At 36.2% G+C, this 14,355-nt stretch overlaps 1 protein-coding gene across 3 annotated transcripts in view; it reads right to left on the bottom strand.

Annotated features, from left to right (window-relative positions):
• Window positions 1–14,355, bottom strand: part of GRIA3 (glutamate receptor, ionotropic, AMPA 3) — a 306,486-nt gene that overhangs the window by 153,180 nt on the left and 138,951 nt on the right. For all 3 annotated transcript variants that reach the window (XM_012001497.1, XM_012001496.1, XM_012001495.1), the window contains exon 4: window positions 10,204–10,391. In XM_012001497.1, the coding sequence (XP_011856887.1) occupies window positions 10,204–10,391 (188 nt within the window). The remainder of the gene's footprint in view (window positions 1–10,203; window positions 10,392–14,355) is intronic.

Raw genomic sequence — 14,355 nt, 5'->3', positions numbered from 1 at the left:
GAAAGGATGAGCTTAATTTGACTGGAAGGGCCAGGCGGTGGCTTGGTAACAATGCCTTCAAACTAGTCCATGGCTGATTCCCACATTTGGTCTCATCAAAGTCCAGAACTTTGCATGGATCAATTAATGTCCTTTGCCCTTCCGTGTTAGTGCAGTAAAGAACTTGAGTCTGCACATTTTATTTTATTTTTTGTTATTGCTATATTTGTATTTGCTTGATGCCTCTCGGTAGAGAAGCTCAAGAGTGTAAATTATTTTAAACATAAGGGTCCTGTGGCAATGTGAGCTTGAACAATAACTAGCTTTTGTGTTGCTTTTGTAAACTACGGTTCTTGCAGCCCTCACAAAACTGTTTGTTAGAACATCTGTTAGAATCTAGAACAAGACTCCTGTAATCATACAGCTGTGTGATGAACACTCTAATTGCTACATTTTTGTTGCTCTTAATCTGGGAAAATTTCCTAATAAAACTGGATGATGATTTAAAAAATTTCATTAATGTTTACAAGCTAGTATTTCTAACTCATAGGACTTAATCTCTCAGTGCCTGCAAAGGCTTAACTGGGTGTTCACAGTGCAAGTCATACAAAGTAAGAGGTATCAGGGTTCTTTCTTCCTCTGCCAACTAAAAACACACTCACTGCCTATGGAGGGATGAAACAGCTATATATGGCTAGGGTTTCCTTTCCTTTTTAAAAAAAAGTATGAATTGGAGATCTCACTTGACTTAAGTGATGGGATTAACTCAAAATAAAGAGGATATTTGCATCAGTTTTATTGTTCTATTTGAATTGGTCTATATTTTTATAATTTTGGAGTAAGATACCAGCCTTAATGCTAAAATGCTGGTGTTAAAGGGAGAGGAAAGGTCTTGATTTAATACATCTGTATTGCAATCTACTATATTTTGGATCTGAGCAGGAGGATAACAGTGAATGTGGATATAATGAGGAACTTATGATAGTCTTATGATAAACAAACAAATCTCAGTTAAACAGAATCCAATTACCAGAGGCCCTTAGTTAATAGGGATTTTCCCTAGGTATTTCTTAGAAGGGTTGAGGCCATATTTAAAACTCTTTTTAATGCAGACATTTATTGTTCTGTGTTCTAAGGATAGAGGTAAATGATAAACTTCCAGGCTGTGCCCTGGCCTTAAGATACATTATCTCAATCTTCCCATCATCTCTGTCTCCAAGTCTCAGCAAAGCTCACTGATGTTGAGGTGTGTAAGAGTGTCAGTCAGCTGAGAAACCAATGATGGTCACCATCCCGGAAACTTGAGAAAGCAGGAAAGTTGATTCACACATTTTTAGATATTTATCATATTCTGACTTCTAGAATTATTGCATTGACAGATCGCCCTACTAGATTGCAAGCTTCTTCAGCAGGGAAGACATGTCCTTTTCTCCTCACCCTAGCATTGAGTGTGGCAAAATGGGTTGGGAATCAATCAATATTTTTTGAACTAGATTTCCTACCTTGTTTTTCACAGCTGTGGGAACCATAGCCTGATGGAACTGGAAAAGACCATCATATTCCACACATTCATTTTACAGTTCAGGAAATGAAGATGTAGAGAGATTGATTTTTTGAACTCATACAGCTTGGGGCTAGAATCCAGCTCTCCTGCTTCAAGGCTTCTGTACTCTGCTTTACAAAACCCCAAGGTGTCTTCAGTCATCCCAAGGACTCTCAAAAAGTTCCCTAATGAAAATTAATTTGCATTTGTGTTTATTTTAAAAATAAAACCCCCAAACCTCACAAGAAATAATCAAACATTTATCAGATTTTTGTTTAATGGGAGGAGGGAACTGTTGATTAAGTAGAACATTTCCTTTTTGACACTAAAGCTTCTATCATCTGAAATAAACAAGAGTCTTGCTGTTTCAAAGTAATGAATTGAATGAGTTTTTTTCTTTGTTTTCCCAGAGGGGATTTACTTCTAAACAGTCACAAAGCCAGTCTAGCCAGTCTAGTGTGAGGTATGACCAGAGAATTGGGCCATCTTTTTTAATAAGCCAAAGATAAAATTCCTAAATATAGAATACTGATGTCTGCTACTAACTCCTAGGATAAATATCTTTGCATTTATAGAACAAGTTTATTTAAGGCTGTCAGTGAGTGTCAAAGTCACCTAACATATGTTGTTGAAGGCTTTTACCGCAAGTAGAGTCTCACTTGCTTAGGGCCTGGAGATATTAGGTTAGACTTAAGATAAACCATGCTTCCAATAAACATCTTTAAGAAATCCAACCATAGGTTTTGCTTTTGGGACACCATTCTGTAGTTTTGGGTGCATTATTGCTTAAATATATTAATTCAGGTAGCCCAATAAGTGTTAAGTAATAGCATCAAATTGCCATGTCATTAGATTAAGAAATAGTGACCACGATTTGGACACCATGATTGGTTAGGTAACAAAAAGTGTCCTTGAAAAGGAAGAATAAGGCAGCCAACTTACAGAGAGACACCTGGAATGGCTGGAGGCAGGGGAAAGAAGGGAACAACCTACTAAAATACAGTAAGAGATGAAGGAAGGCCAGTGGGTTGTTCGACCATGTATTGATCTACTCTGGAAGCTTGCCATTAGGAAATTGGGAAGCAGGGAAAGCAAAGAGGAATGGGATATCCTCTTTTACATATAGTCCTTAATATGCACTTGGGAGAAGAAGATGGAGAGATATTACAGGTACTAAGAATACTTTCACCTTACATTTCATGAATGGTTCAATCACATGCAAAACTAAGTTCTAGGCTTTTCTAATTTCTTTCAGTCTACCAGCATTTACATACCTAGTTTTTGTTATATTATTTTTCATTTGTCAAGATACTGCTCTCTGACTTGAATCACATTGCTAAGGGCTATTACAAATAGAAAGAACTTTTGTTTCTCCTAATGGTGCCTAGTATAGTATTCTGAATATAAACCCTTGTGTGATGCTTAACCTCAGAACAGTTGGCTGGCTCTTGTCTGGGGCAGTTTTCATGTAAATTACAATGCCCACCCTGGAGGTCTGATCCCATTTGCCTTCCTTCTTCTTTATGAATTACCTCCTGAATATTCAGTGATTTCTTAGGTAGCTAAGCAATTACTCATCTACTCCAAGAGATCACTTTCTGTATACTCTTTGTTTCTCTCATGGGGGCATGATCTCAGATTGACCTCTGAAATCCAGGTAATAACATCTGTCATATCCTTTACTTGTGTTTGTCTTTTGAAGACGCTGAAAGACTTCTCAGCCAGCCCACCGCTAGACACAGGCTGGTAAAGAAATGACATCCTGATTTGCTTTAGGGTGGCTCCAGTATAGCCGTACTGTCTGTCATCTACCCAACCCATCATATAATTTGAATGTCATGGAGGACACAGACCTAAGTGAAGTATAGAGTCACTACTATGTAGTGGTGGAAGACTGTTTGACTCTCTGCTTATAACCATGTCTCTGAAAACAGGTCTCTAGAAGAACTTTAGAATCCTAAGTATAGAAAATGTTTTAGATAAACTCTAGCATTGAAGACTCTGATCAGACTTAGTGCTTCAGGGTAAGTTGTGGCAGTAGGTGTGGAGAAGAGGAAGAAAAATTTGAGTAATTTACTTCTGTATCTCTGTCCCTCCAAATTTATAATTTATATTAACCATGGCTCCTGACCATCTTCTTTTTCAGACTTTGGATAGGATGAAAGGGAATACTATGGAATAAGGTAAAAGATATGAGGGTATCAAGAAGTCTTATAACTTTTGGTTGAATCTATTCTGATTGGAAAATTCTGTCAGATGCAAATCCAATCAGAGCAGTGATTAAGAGTACCTGGTGTCAACCTCCCTGGGTTCCAGTTCCATCTCTACCAATTATTAGTTGCATGAACTCTAAGTCTCAATTTCCTCATCTGTAAAATGGAAATAATATCTCCATCTACCTACAGAGATAATATGAGGATTAACTCATGAGATATATAAGCATACATATATAGACACATACATTGCTTAAAATAATATCTGAAACATAGTAAGCACTCAGTACATATATATTTGTTATTAAAAATGCCCAGTTAGCATATGTGGTTCAAGGTTTTAATGCCTTTAATTATTTTCAGTGATGCTGAAAAATCTAGTTAATCCTCAAATAGTTCTTGAGCTTATCAATCAACATGTGTTACCCAGTGTTATATCACAGGAAAAACAAACAAACAAACCAGAGAGGTCTTCTAAAATGCTAAACTTATATTAGTGAGACCTGAGTATAGCCCAATTCTCAGACTTTGCTCTCATGATATGACCTTAGATTTAACTGATACCTTGGGGAAGCCACAAGGACACTGTTCTTTAGCAATAGTTCTCAAATAATTCATTTTCATGAACACAGAAACTCACCACTCATGAGCAAATAGCTATGGTCATCAGTTACTGAGTACCTACTGAGTGCCAAGCACTGTACCAAGTGCTTTCCACATATAATCTTATTTGATCCTCACAACAACCATGAAAGGAAGATAGTGGAACAGTCTTTTAAACTGAGAAATATGAGCCCCAAAGAAATTGTCACTGCCCCCGTTGTCACACAACAAGGAAATCAGGGAGCTAAAATTAGAAATCATGTCTATTTTATTCCCAAGCTTGTGTTTATTCAACTATATGGCAAACAAAATATTCCAAGAAGAAAGAATTACTAACCCAAACTGTCTTTTGGATTGGTAAGTCAGCTCAATGTTCTGCAAGGAACATTGAAAGTAAGGGCTGGAATAAAAAGGGGCCAACAAAGTGGAGAGGAACTGGGCAGCACAACTATCTGCTGAGTAAGGGTGGGGCAGGGAGCAAGCATGTAGCTATAACATTTTTGCTTCACTTGTCCTAGGTCCAGCTGTAGGCAACAGTGCTCAATTGACCACAATTTCTAGACATATTTTGAAATGTGAGCACTCTCCCCTTTGAGTTACAGTCTCATACTTTTGAAGGGCCTCTAATGTTAATCTTGCTTATACTGTTTTATTTAGGAAACTGACTTACTTTCATTTCTTAAAACTACCATCTTCAAAGTGACAGCCAGGATTTCTGAAATGAAATATACCTGAAGGATTGACCTGCTTCAGGAATCTGTCCTTAAGAAATGCTACCTTCACATCATCCATGATGAAGTGATTTTAGCCTGGAATATCTCAAGGTGAAATTATACCTTATATAATATTTGGGGTAGAACATTGAAACATATTGGTTTGGGCCCCACTAAATTAGCATATGCTATAATTTAGGCAGAGGATATGCTGAGACTTATCTGTAAATTTTCTATGGAATAAAGAGAAATACAGTTAAAACTGAAGGGGAAATGTGTAAATCTTTTTAAGGGGACAGGCTTTTAGCTATATAATGAATAGACAAATTAGAAAATATTTTTATCTATTTATTAAGCAAGTCTTCTATAAGGATATTTACTTGTCAGCACACAGGATTAATTTGGAATATTTGTATATTATTGAAAACAATGTTAAGACATATCTAGATCTGACTTTTCACTAATTCAGTATGGCTTCACCTTCATATAGCCTGAACTGGTGAGATTTTACTGTCTTCATTTCCTCTGTTTTATAATGAGTCGTTTCTAATACTGACTTTCTCTCTAGTCTAGTTAAGCTCATTTGCTCTGGTACTGTCCTTAGGCATGCAGAACAGTTGCTCAGTGCCCTTTTTATGATAACTCTTTATACTTGAGAAGGTGATTAAACTGCCTCTTGGCTCTCTTTCACCAGGCTAAACAACCCCGACTCACTTAGCTTTTCCTCACAGGACCCATTTTCTAACACTTTAATCTTATTTTTGCTGCTTTTCTTTGGATCTTCTCTAATTGCTTTGCAACTGTTTTAAGATTTAACCTGATAAGCCGGCCAAATTCAAGTTTTGGCATTGGCTAAATATTTAAAGAGCAACTTACAAATTAAAAGAGGTGGTGCAGTGTAGGGGCAAGAGAACTGTATGAGGAATCAGAAGACTTGAGTTTTATCCTTGCTCTGCCACTTACTAGGATTGAGCAGAGGGTTACATTTAAACAAGTCATATAAATGTCTACAAGTTTCAATTTATCATCTATAAATTTGGGATAAAACCTATCTGCTCTGCCTGCCTCTTACAGTGAGTGTCAAATCAGATTATCTATGGGAAAACACTTTGTTTTGGCATCAAAGCTCTATATAAACACTATGTGTCAGGCACCTTTCTAAATGGTTTGCATATATTAACTCATCATAGTACAGTTATCACTCTCATTTTTCTATGAAAAAATGGAGGCACAGAGAATTAAATAACTGGCCTTGGGTCACAAAGATAGTAAGTGATAGAATCCATGCAGACTGGCTCCAGAGTCCATGCTCTGAAACACTATTATGCTGCTTCTCTGAATAGACATTAAAGGTGCAACAAAGCTATAAGGTATATATTACTGTGGTGGAGGATCTCTTCAGTAACAAATAGATAACTCCCAGAGAGGCAATCTTTTCAAAAATTAATGTTTAGATTGGTCATTGAATTGAGTAAGGCAGCGGTCCACCAGTGAGGAGAGCTTCATAAGCACAGCACAGTAATAGGAATGCTATATTGGGTCAGGCCAGTGGTTCATTCACCCTTGTACACCTAAACCTTCTTATGGAAAGTGCTCTTAATTCTTAAATTCAGGATATACGGTCTCTAAATATTCTCTATGTGCCCTACCAACCCTTCATGGTTTCATCTCTCTTCAGTGCTGTCCTTTTCTATGTTAATTCTTATATCTATAAATTTAGAATGCTTCTCTTGTAGATTAACTGTTAAATAGAGATGTGAAAGGCTGATTGATATCTAACTGAATTTTTCCCTTAATGTAATCTCAAGGGTTGAAACAGTTTTAAAAAAAGAGCTTTGGGGAAAAAATATTGAAAGAATTTTGATTTACCTTATGTGTTTGAATATTCACAGGGAAAACCAGAACTTATATCATGACATGAGGAGGTTATGCTATATAACACTATGTTGAAGACCTGCTTATATTTTAAAATTGCACCACATCAAAGCACTTTTATTAACACTCATTGGATATAGAGTACAATATAAACTTAATTTATGCCAAAATCTGATCTGTAGGGAACAGTGTTAACAGTGGTGTAACAGGTTCTTCTACCTCAGATAGTGGTATGAAATATCATTTTGTGGGAGACTGTAGAAATTTCCTTCCACAAAAATGATCTCAAACAAAGCTGAATACACTCTTGGAGGATGGGAGCATCTCTAGGGAGAACTTAATACTGATTGAGTTATAAATGCTATCATTCCAATCAGGGGTTGTATAGTGAACTATGATAAATTTATCAAAAGACTGGTTAGGAACCAATGAGAAAGGTGATTGATAGCTCTGTATTTTAGTATTCGATGTCTTTAAAAAATGTTTTCTATAAAGAAATATCATGTTGAAGTTGTTGCTTAATTTAAATAATTTGTTTAATGAAAATTTATTTTCATTAAATAAATTATGGCAAATTCACTATATCATTGAAACAAGCTTAAGCAGAAAGTCACACCTTTGAGATAGTGTGTACCTTAATAATAATCACATCATGTAACAGTAGGTACTTTTGTGCCTCTGGATGGAAATACAACAAAATTGCAGTGGAACTTCTGAAATGTACTTGTTCAGTATCCATCTATCCATTTGTTCATCCAACATCATGTGCCAGTTACTCTGTTGGACACTGGAGATATAATAGTGAACAAGATAAATCTAATCCTTCCTTCATAGAATTTATGACCTAGTAAGAACATCTTAAATGGCAGAGAAAACAATCATGAGTTGATGGTTTTACGACAATTTTTTGAAAGAGGGAAAAAAAGTAAGTGACAGTAACTCTCTATCCTTACTTAGATGTTGCTAAAACTTTCTTTGAACAATGTTTCCTGAAAAATTGTATAGAAAGTATTTTAAAGGATACTATGAATATGCATATAGAAGAAAGGAAGGTGGAGAAGTATGACATGAAAAGAGAATAGAGTTTTTGAATGATGCTAGTTTAGTTTTCCTGAAAGTATCCAGTAATAATGATTTTTTTCTGTAGCATTTTATACTTTTTAAAGCTATTATACCAACGATGTGATATAGAGAAAATTTTATTTTCTCCATTATGTAGATGAGAAAACTGAGGCATAGATATTTAAGTGCCCAAGGTCCCACAATTATATAGAATTCAGAGCTCTACCTACTGCTTTTCTATTACATAATGCTGAAAAATCCCAGACTGCAGTAAAAAGTTCTATAAAATCCAAAAGACTTTAACAGAATATAAGATATCTAAGAAGCCAAAGTCACTAGTACAAAAGAAGAAAAACAAAGTATGACAAGGAGGATGTTCTTCTGCTTTGGACTATTAAGTAGGTCACCCACTAAAAGGCTATTTTGGTATAAAATTTTAGAGGGCATGTAGTACATACACCAACATCACTGACCTGATTCTTCACTTTCAAGATCTAAGAAAATCAAAGGAAGGTCTTTTTTTTTTTTTTTTTTTTGTGGGGGTGGGGGTTGTAGTGGGGGTGGGGAAGGGGCAGGTAGATCATTTGTGTAGCTCAGGAGAATGTTAGTTGAGAAACTTGATTTAACCAGGCTAGTGCTCTATATTTTCTGTGAAGTGTGATTCACTAGAGGGTAATGCTGATCTTAACAAGGGGACACTTTGTATTTCTACGATATAGAGTCAGCAGTTTCCCTCCTTCCCTTTCTCCGTTTGTCCTTTTCTCCCTTCCTTCCTTCTCTTCCCTTCTCTTTCCTTTTGTCACCTATTTTTTTTTTTGCATTTCTTTTCTTATGGGGGCATATCTGACAAATTATTAATATTTAATTTGCTATAAAACAGCTCTCCCAGGCAATAGCTGCTCACTATAATTTCAATCTCTGAAGCTGTTTTGGCCTCTAGGTACACTGGGATTGAATTAGAATGGAAATGTTTCCCTTACAGTTTTGTTTATGGCAGTGTGGGCACTTTGTTATTAACTGGCAAATTGAAACTTCTAAGGAAAGTAATAAACTTTCTTCACATTTCAGCTTGACTCTACCCCGAGCACCTCTGGTTTAGGGTGAAATATTTCTTCTAATATTTTTTAGTCTTAAATTTAAATATCCAAGCTTAATAATGAATATATTTTGGCCCATTAAATTCTATTTTTAAAAGCATAAACATTTTTCTCATATGCCACTTCTTATTTAAAAATGGTCTTGCTCTGTTGCCCAGGCTGGAGTGCAGTGGTGCAATCATAGCTCACTGCAACCTCTGCCTCCCGGGTTCAAGCAATTCTCATGCCTCAGTCCCCTGAGTAGCTGGGATCACAGGTGCCTGCCACCACGCCCAGCTAATTTTTATATTTTTAATTTTTAATAGAGATGGAGTTTCACCATGTTGACCTTTAAAATAACCTTTTTTTTTTTGAGTCTTGCTCTGTCTCAAAAAAATTTAGGTTATTTTAAAGTAATATAAGATCTTATTTCTCCTTTGAGAAATTAAGGGACAGTGATAACTTGTTGTTGCCCACATTGTCTGCATGTAATGGGTCTTAAATGAATTTTTGTGGAGTGAATGAATTAAAAAGTTATAAAATGGAAAAAAATAGTCTTAAATTGTTCTTTCTTTCTCTCTCTCTGTTTCTGGATCCAGAGGGATAATGTGAAAAAATATAGACAAATTCAAAACTTGGTGAGTACTGTCCTGACAGTCTGTCTATCCATAGTCATGAAGAATGGGTGGTGATCTTTAGAAGGGTCTGGAAATAGTACATATTCCAGCAATGAGGGTCCTGAAACAAAAACCCTATTCTTCTGCACTGCTTAGTCCCTTGTCTGTTCCCTGTTGGGAAGAAGGTATGGGAAAGGAAGGGGATTACTTTGAAAGTCAGTCGTCTATGAAGCAGAGGTGTGGAGGGGTATGTTTATCTGATAGGTAGCATTAAATTGCAAATACTTCCAGATTAATCATGGAATGCAATTTTCAAACAGCTTAGATTTTCTTCTCTTTTCTGTCTTTCTTTCTTTTTTTTTTTCCCTGCAGCCACTGGGGAGGAAAAAAAGATTAAAGAGACTATCAAAAACTGTTGGCACGTTTAGTCTGTTGGCTACTTAATTTATTAGCAGATATGGGAGCTGCCTCAGGTTGATAATTTAACATGTTGGCTGGAGGTGAAATAAATCTCAAACGTACCTGTTCCAAAATTGTGTTAATCCTTTCGACTTCGCAGTCAATCAGGTATCGCTTTTCCTGCCTCCTGTCCATTTCTTCAATGATGCGCCTGAATTCTTGGACGTCTTTTATGTTTCCTACAGACCTTGCTGTCACTTGCCAGTTGTTTTGCACGGCTGCTTCCATAATCGCTTGGAGGATGGAAAATCCTGAAGGAAGGAAAAACAGCTTCAATGATTTAAAAATCTTTCTGTAGGTATTAAAGGTTCTACTGAATTTCTATTCACAGTCCATCAGGTGCCTTTGAATCTTATCCATTATGGAAAGCAGGCTTACTCATAACGTCAGCCTTAACCCTCCAGACAGTTTGCACTTCCATTTTGTTGTAAAGGAAAGAAGATTCTACAACTTTTGGGCACCAGGCATCAAGTAGCTACATGAGAGCTCACAGCTGAATTATATTATCTAATTGTTTTTACTGACATGCATTATCAAAATATCTATGGAATAAAATCAAGAACTTCTTACAACTGCCTGCAATTTCCTTACTGCAGTTGAAGCTCATTTATTTCATCTTCTATACAAGCATTCTGGCAAATTAGAAATAATTTCAGTGGAGATAGAGCCTCATTATAATATGGCTTCTCCTTACATAGAAAGGACTATCCAACAACGTAAATTATGTCTCCCAAGTAAAATAATTTTACGAAAACCTGAAAAAGACAGTCTATAACAAAGATATCATACTTGTGAGCTCTTGATCACAACATTATGGAAAAAGTTCAGTCATATTAAGTTTTCCTGAATTCTTTCCCTTTCTCAATGAAATTTACCAGGAATTCATAGTTCCTTTTTAGCTAATTTACATTAGGTAACTGTTAGCTACTACCCTGGATCTATGCTGAATGAGAAAAAGAGAAAAGATCTGATGCTTGAGTTTTGGGTAGCCTTTTTGGAGTTAGGGTTTAAGAAGTTGGGAAGAACAAAATATCTAAAGTATGATCCATAAGAATAGCACAAGAGTTTTCTACATGCTGGTCTTTTAGAGTATTCATGTCTCTAATATTATATTGTGTCTGTAGTTTTGCTTCTGGTTTGAATCCATATCTGAGTATAACTTCAACTATAGATATAATTTTATTGGGATATTGCCAAAAGCAGCTCATTTTATCCCATAAACCTAAATAGTTTTTCATTTATATTCAAGTAAAGACTAATGGGAGTGGGTGATGGGGATGATTTGCAAAGCCAAAATGATCCATGCCATAGCAATTTGATGACTAGAGGAGAAGAGAATGGGAGAGGATTGCGATGCCCTTTGAGCATATTCCAGGTTCTGTGCTGTTTCGGGCTCACCCTTTAGTGTAAGCAGGCTACAATTCGGAATTTTCTTCATTGTACCATAGAAAATGGTATTGACATTTGAAGAGCACGCTTCAGGGAGATGGCAGCAGTGACTCAGCCGGTCATTATGACTCCTTTGTGTGCTGGGTGTATGCAGGAAGAAGATCACAAATGAGACCCAAGCACTTGGTAATTTCCAAATGAGCAATTTCAGCACAGGAGCTCAAAATTACAGATCAGAGTAAATTACCATTGCTTTAAATGTTAATTCTTTCTCTTTTTAAACCAACCACGCATATTTATTTCTCAGATTTACATTTTCATGTGGGTTGTTGATGTGCTTTCTGCTTCAGTGGGAGTTGAGGGGACATGGTAGGCCAAGGCATGGGATTGAGAAATAAACATAGGAAGAAAGAGATTAAGACAATTGAAAATCTTTCTTAAGCAGTGTACGATAAAGCCTCATTATTTTGAATCTCACTAATTAAGAATTTATGAAACTTCATCAAAGACTGAGTTGAATTTTACTTTTGTACTATTTATGAAGAAAACATTGGCTAAATAATAATGTTAATGAAAGTGGACAGAGTCTTTAATATATTTGAAGTAAACTTTTTAAAAGGCCCTTTAGCAGAATACAGCTGTTCATGTGTTGAATCAAAATAAGCCTTCTCGTAATCTCTACTCATTGGTCTTATTCCACCATTTGGGATGACACAGAGCAAATTTAACCCCTTTTGCACGTGTCAGTCCTTCACATTTTTGAAGGCAGTTAGCATGTTTCCCCTTAACATTCTTTTCCTCAGGCTAAAGATGTCCCAGTCCTTCCACTGTTACTTTTATGGCATGATGACAAGTTCCCTCGCTGTTCACGCTCTCCTATGGATATCTGTCAATATTTTATTGATCCTGATAATTCCAATGTGATCTGATCAGTGTGAACGACAATGAGATTATTGCTTGCTTTGACATGCGTTGTTATTTTAGCAGCCTTTGCCAGTATTTTTAAATACCCAAATTATATTGTTAATTAGTATCAAACTTGGATTCAACTAAAACATGTCAGTTCTCTCCATAAAAATCTTTCGTCTGGAAAGACTCACCATCCATGTGTCAAGATTTATTCCATTCCAACCTGCTTTTATCTCCCTTTGTTTAATCCCTCACCCCATTCCAGTCCCCACTTCTCCCCTATTTTCAAATTCATTCAAATCTGGAAAATGGCCTCACTCACTTATTCAGTACTCCAGGCAGCCACACTTGTCTGTCCATTTAACAGGCACATCTGACTACACCTGCAGACGTTTCTGGATTATCTTCTTTGCCCATGAAAATTCCTTTACTGACTTCTCATGAATTACTCCAGAAATGAGTAGATTTAAATTCACGGTAAATTAATTATAAGCAATGGAGAAATGGGTTTAAAGAATTATATCACAGACATTTAAAATTTTAAAATAAAACTGGATGAAGAAATTATAGTAAATACACATAGAATACTATGCTATTGTTTAAAAGACAGCTGAATCTGTATACACTAACAAGAAAAGATTTGGGCAGTATATATAATATATTGTGTAATAGGTAGTAATAGAAAAAACAAGCTGTAAAATAGCATTTATGTTATAATTCTATTTTGTGAAGAAGCTATATGTTTCCATATGTATGGAAAAAATCTGAAGGAATTGGCAGAGTTATCTCTGAGATGTAGGATTACCAAGAACTTTTATTTTCACTGTCATTTATTTATGTAAAATGTGGCCCTTTTACAAGAAGCAGGTATTATTTTCTGTAAGTACAATAACAATAAAGATTAAAAAGAAGTACAACTCATGCTGTCCTCTCAGAACATACGCTTCTGGAAGAAATAGATGATAGATGAGAGCTCCTTTGTAGGCTGCACACTGCCACAAATGAGAGGCATTTTACTAAACAGTGACTTACAGATCTTTTTATACTTTTGTTCTTTGAACCATGTGAATGTATTACCTATTCAAAAATTAAGTAGAAAAAGCACACTGCTTTTTAATGAGAGCATGTCTGGAGCCTCCTGGGCTATGAGCCTTGCTCACATTTTTTGAGCAAGTCAGAACTGTGGCTGAATATTGCAGTGTCTTTTACCATGCAGACTTTCTCTGTGTTTGCTTAAGCATGTGACTGTGTACTATAGAACCCTGGGGGGAATGGTCACCTCAGCTCAGTACCTGTCACTGAGCAGCCCAAGAAAAACTTTTATTTGTTTTCATACCTAATTTATTGTAGTGTGACTGTTTCCTGATGAAGCTGACCAAACAGAGTAAATATGCACTTGAGGGAGAAGAAAAGAAAAATTTGACTCAGGATGCAGAGAAAAAAACAGGCATTGGTGCTTGTAGGAGGAGAGGTATGTAACAAACCCTTGACTTTGTAAAAATAAGCCTGCTGTTTTAGCAGCTTCAGAATTGTCATCCACTCTCTGTGAGCTTTAATGTGCTCAATTTTGCAACAGTAAAAACTACTTTTATTTGAGCAGCAAAATCTCTCATTCTGATTCCAGACTGCTGTTGCTATCCACTGTCCTCTTCTTCCTCATTTTAAAGAATGGTAGTTACCATATAGGTAAGTGGGTGAATGCTAGATTGTCATCTGCATTATACCAATATAACATAGTTTGTGGCAAGGAGTGGGAAGGAAATTATGGATGAAGAACTGGGCTGCAGCTATGACCAATTTAATCCTACTGAAGTGGTGACTGGGCTACTCTTGGCAAATAAGGTGTGACAATCTTGGTAAAGGGTAGTGTGGTGGATGCTGTGCTGTACCACCCAGATCCTCCTTCAGCACCATAGA

This window comes from Mandrillus leucophaeus, unplaced genomic scaffold (genome assembly GCF_000951045.1).
Source record: "Mandrillus leucophaeus isolate KB7577 unplaced genomic scaffold, Mleu.le_1.0 Scaffold661, whole genome shotgun sequence".
In the NCBI taxonomy this organism is placed as follows: Eukaryota; Metazoa; Chordata; class Mammalia; order Primates; family Cercopithecidae; genus Mandrillus; species Mandrillus leucophaeus.
The sequence above is the reverse complement of the archived record's forward strand: the minus strand, read 5'-3'. Positions and strand labels throughout refer to the sequence as shown.